At 25.8% G+C, this 5,546-nt stretch overlaps 3 protein-coding genes across 3 annotated transcripts; 1 reads left to right on the plus strand and 2 right to left on the minus strand.

Moving 5' to 3' along the window:
- Window positions 1–21: 21 nt before the first annotated feature.
- Chro.50062 (hypothetical protein) lies at window positions 22–2,451 on the minus strand. Its single annotated transcript, XM_660527.1, has 1 exon — window positions 22–2,451. One exon carries the CDS (start codon window positions 2,449–2,451, stop codon window positions 22–24), a length of 2,430 nt encoding a protein of 809 aa, XP_665619.1.
- A 1,171-nt stretch (window positions 2,452–3,622) lies between these two features.
- On the plus strand, window positions 3,623–4,807 carry Chro.50061 (hypothetical protein). The annotated part of the gene is made up of 1 exon (XM_660528.1): window positions 3,623–4,807. One exon carries the CDS (start codon window positions 3,623–3,625, stop codon window positions 4,805–4,807), a length of 1,185 nt encoding a protein of 394 aa, XP_665620.1.
- Window positions 4,808–4,834: 27 nt separating this feature from the next.
- Chro.50060 (hypothetical protein) lies at window positions 4,835–5,200 on the minus strand. The annotated part of the gene is made up of 1 exon (XM_660529.1): window positions 4,835–5,200. The coding sequence occupies one exon, from the start codon at window positions 5,198–5,200 to the stop codon at window positions 4,835–4,837; it is 366 nt and encodes a 121-aa protein (XP_665621.1).
- Window positions 5,201–5,546: the final 346 nt, after the last annotated feature.

The raw sequence follows: 5,546 nt of genomic DNA on the forward strand, positions 1-5,546 counted from the left end.
TTCCTTCTTCTAAATGTTCATTTATGTAGTTTTTATTAGTACCATATAACATATAATGTAATGTTGAATAATAGTAGTTTTACCAGTACCAGTATCACCAACTAATAGAATATTTTCATTATTATATATAGACATAATGATTTTAAATAATATTCTTGAATGTATACTTGTAAAAGTATAATTAAGATATTTATAATCATCCTGATAATTTGTTTTTAGAACTAATCTGGATGAAGAAGGATCCATCGAATTTTTAAGCCCAGCTCTAAGTAAATTAATATTAATATCAATATTGAGTTCTTTGTTAACAATATTAATAGTTGAAGGATTTCTGGATTGTTCTCCATTTTTAATAAAATGTATATCAAATTTTCCATTTTTAAGATAATATTCTGATTCACTCGTATTAATTCCAAAAGATTTGGAAATTTCAATTTGACATTTGTTTCTATATTTTTGAAGTGAAATATGATCAAGTAAAACACTTGCAAAAAGTATTGAAATCTTCATTCTAAGTTTTTCATTTAAAAATGTTGAATTTTTATAATCTTTATCTTGAGAAGAAAAATATTGCTTTGAAATGCTTTCACAACCTTTAAAAAAATCATTACATGATGGTGTTCTTATATTTAAAGATTTTGTAATATTTGTTCCAGAAAAACTATTAGGGTTATTCATAAAATTTACAATATTAGAAAAAGATTCCAATAATTCTTCTTTAATTGGAGATAAATTCTTATAATTGATTTCTATTCCTTTTCTTAATTCTTTGTTTGTTGGTGTAGGAATAGTACAAATATTCCATTTATCATTGTTTAATAATTTTAAAATATCATTATTAATATATTCACTAGGATTAATGATATCAACTTTTTCATAATTCTCATTATTAGAATTATGTTGATGATTATTCCAATAATTATTTTGTTTTGTATATATACAACTAGAAAATATACGGAAATTTGGATGAATTTTAATTTTTCGATTAAATTCACTTAATTCAAAATAATGAGTTTCTTGAATTCTTGATTGATTAATATTAAATCCATTAACAAGAGGATAAGAAATTTTTTCAGAAATTTCATTCAATTTAATAATAACATCTTTTGGTGAATCTTGAATGTTTTCAATAAGTAACCAATCACCATTAATAAGACATAATGATAAAATTCCATATTCCCATTTAAATTCACCAGGTTGATCTCCAACAATCCAATTACCAAGTAAAGATTTACTATCAATAGTATTATCAAGATATAATCTAACAATTTTAAAATGGTGTTTGTGTTGAAAATAGTTTAATTTAATTTGGTTAATTAGATGAAAATAAATTTGCATTCCATTATTAATATTTTCAAGAAATATTAACGAAGTTCTTGTGAAAATACTTGAAAGTACCAATTCTTTTAAATTATTAATTATTTCTGAATCATAAATATCCATAACTGTAATTTGATTTGTATCTTTATTTTTATTAAGCTGTTCTCGATCATTTAAGTCTGTTTGATTTTGTATTTTTTTAATAATTTGAATATCATTATTTAAACTTTTATTCACCATATCCATTTGAGATTTGCTAAAAACCAAGCTAAAAGCACTTAAATAAGGCCTTTTAAAAATAAAATATTGTAAATATAAATCAATTTCATCATGAATAGCATATTCCTGATTAATTTGAATTGAAATAAATAGATTTTCTACATGATTTTCACGATAAAGTTGAATTTTACCTTCCCCCAATTGAACAACATTTGAATAAAGTCTTAAAAATAAATATTTGATAGTTTTATTTAATTTCTTATAATTTTGAAGATTTAACATAAATTTTTCAATAATTTCATACAGTTTATGATTTGACTTTAAATAATCTCTAATTGGAATAACTCTTTCCCATAATAAGTTTAATGTAACCAAATCTCTTACTTTATTTAAAACTTCTTCTTTATTAATTTCTTTGATTTCATGTAATTTTGTTAATAATTCAATAATATTATCCAATAATAATGATAATTCTTTCTTTCTTTCTTGTTCTTTACACCAAAATAAAGAAAAACTGTCAACAAAATATGGTAAGTCCAATAATGAAACAACCAAATATAAATATCTACTTACATAAAATGTTTCAAGCATACCATGTTCTTTATATTCAATACCTTCTTTAAAAATATCTTCAATTAAACCAAAAATAATTACAGGAAATCTTTCCAAAACAATATCTCCAATTTCTGAGTATAATACCATTCTTCTTAAAAGTATTGGGATTCTTGAAATTAAATCTGAATTTTGTAATTGGTTACTATCCAAAATAGATAATATTTCTTCTAATTGTTTTATTGCATCTTTTAAATTAGTTCCAAATTGATAATTATTATCTTTAATACACAACCTAATCTGATCTTCACGGAGAATAACCTCCTGTAATATTATTTTTGACCTATCTATTAGTGACATTGTTTAGCTTTTTTTTCTTCTTCTTCCTCTAGCTATTTTGTTACTTCTCCACGTCTATATAACTTATTTTACTTGGAATTATTTCGCATTTATCAACTATTTACAAAATTTCAATAATTTCTAGCTTTAAATACTAAATAAGTACTTAATTCTTCAACTCCTTTCTTGAATTAAACTTCTTTCTACTTCCTAAATTATCACTTATCAAACCTTGATTACCTTATTCTTTGTAATTTTGTCATTAAATGACATATGAGTTTACCCGCCATTCATTTATTATTATTTAGAAATTTTTTTCAAGGGCATGACAAAAATTAAGAATTACAAAATGCCCGCCCAATTATAACCATCATTAAGACGTGTTAATAAATTATTATTATTTTTTTAATTCAGTCCAGGGTTACACCGTACTGATGTGATATCTCGTACCAATCTTTCGCCTTTTACTAAAGATTGCCGTGTCACATCAGCTTGGTAGTTATTACCAGGTAATAATATTTGGGGAGTTTCTACACTCCGACAACAATAAAACTAATGTATCATTTAAATTGCCTCTCGAATTTAGGTTTTCTCTCTCGGCGTTCCTTCGTACTTCCACCTCTTACATGCATATGGGTGCATGCAACTCCGTGCATGCCACCACTTTTTGCCCACCCACCTCCAGGGATTCCTATACCGGCGTTGCAAGTCGTCCACATGCAACCGGGTCGTCAGAAGTGTCGACGTGTCAGAGCGCCAGCCACCCCGCCTTCACATTAACATGTTTGGAGGACAAATATAACTAGGACACTAAAGGCAAGACTACTTTAAGGCTAACTACATTAAGTGATACGTTGGTTTTATTGTAGCCCTAGAGGGCCCCAGAAATTGCCATTAATCTATTAGAGAATAGAATAATAGAAGTTTAAATTGGTGTAGTTTTCAACTAGCAGAAATCGCACATCCGCTGAGCGTCATTTGTAACGATATCTCCCCTTGCGTAAGGCTAATTCTCACCTAAATGAATTTTCACAAGCTTAATTTTTAATACTACTAAATGATGGGTCTCAAATGGCGGGCAGAGTTATGAATGAGTCAGAATATAACAATCTAAAAAAAATAAAGTCATCAATAGCCAATTTAATATTATATTTGATTTTATATTGAATTAAATATTGTTTTTTTCCACCAAATGTACAAAAATGAAGAAAAAGAAAGTCAAAATAGTTATCATGGAAATGGTGAAAGTTTGAATTCTGATTCTTATATTTTAAAAAGTAACGAAATTGAAACAATAAGATCTTTAATAAAAGGAAAAAGAAAAGAATTAATTTTAGAAGAAAATGATAAAAATAATCAAATAAGACCTTCAAAGATGAAAAGAAAGGAAACTCATAAAAATGATCTTAAAAATGGTTCTATTGAGGAAATAACAAAACCAAAAATACGAGATTACTTTACATGTATGTTATTTATTACATTGAAATTACAAGATATTTTTACAAAGAAAAATTCGGAAATAATAATTGGAGAGTTAAATTTTAATGAACTATTTATCAAATTTTCATTAAATATTTTAACTGAGGTATATAAAAAATACTATTACAAAGCAGAAATTTCTTCTGAAAAACCTAAAATATATCCAACTTTTGATTTTCAGGAAATTAAGAAAAATCCAAATGGACAAAAGATATATAACAATATTTGCTCTAATTCTAACTTTGACCTTATTGTTAGTGATACAAACTATCAAGTAAATCAAAGAGTTGGATTACATTTAAGCTTAACAAGAAATCATCATATTAGTAAGAAATTATCAATCAAATTTTTGGAAAATATTATCAAAAAATTCAATAATTGTTTGGATATTAATAATGAAATTCCAGAAAAAGCCTTTATATCACAAAGAATTGAAATTCAAACTAAATTAAAATCCTTTTGTATTCTTTTAGACTATGATTCTGTTATTATTTTGAAAAATACATGCCTATATTCCAAAAATACCAATATTAATGGTGGTATTTTTGTAGCAATTCAAATTCATCATTCAAGCAAAATTAATTACTTGAATCCTATTATTGAAATTATTGATCAAGCTTGTATTGATTTGGGTATACAACCACTTTATTCTGAAAGAGTTTTTCATATTTCATTATTTTATATTAAAAAATCTGATCTATATTTGGGAAATGCTGATCATAATTCCAAAAGTGTAATTGAAACTTACAACTTTAAAGAATATCTTTCATCTAAACTCATATCTTCTTCTTCTATTAATGATTTCTCAACCCTAACCACAAAAAATAATATCATTTGGATTAATAAACTTGTATTCAGAGTTGGAATATATGAGTACTATTTACTTCTTGATTCTTGATATATCTTATACTACTACTTATTCAATCTAACTCTTTTGAGTTCTCGTTCTTGGAACAATTTGGAAAGTTACTCTAGTCTTGAAAACAACTTTCTCATCCAATTCACTTATTATACAATAAATTGTGAAAGTCTTTCTATTCATCTGAACTAACTGTCCTCCATATGGCATCACCAAATCTTCCCTATTATTATTATTCTTTAATAACTCCTTTGCAAGCATATCTATTTCAATTCCAGTTCCACCTCCAGCTTTTCCTAAACTTCCCAAGTTATTATCAGATTCATTTGATGAATTTTTAATATTAAATAATTTTTTTTGAGACTTATTTATTCCCGTATTAATATCACTGCCATTACTATTATTCATTGTTTGGTTTGCTCCTTCATTCATATTAATTATAGAATTCCTAATTAAAGTAGAATGCCTCTCATCATTTTCCAAAGTACTTGAGACTCTCCTAATATATCCAATTTTGTTCTGAGTATGAGTTGGAATTGTTCCAGAAATTATACCAGTTTCTGTTGAAAAAGTTAATCCAGTATATTTTGGTAATGCTGGTTTAATACACCATCTTTTGCTTATATCATCTTCAATGAATATATTATGTTGCTGATTAATTATTCCTTTAGAACAATAGAATATTGGCTCTAAATTTACTTGATCTTGACTATAAAATGTTATACAAGGTCTTGGATCGTTAATATCTGACCTAAATTTACTTGGAAGAGAATATCCA

The sequence above is a fragment of the Cryptosporidium hominis genome, assembly GCF_000006425.1.
Source record: "Cryptosporidium hominis TU502 chromosome 5 CHRO015024, whole genome shotgun sequence".
NCBI classification, from domain to species: domain Eukaryota; phylum Apicomplexa; class Conoidasida; order Eucoccidiorida; family Cryptosporidiidae; genus Cryptosporidium; species Cryptosporidium hominis.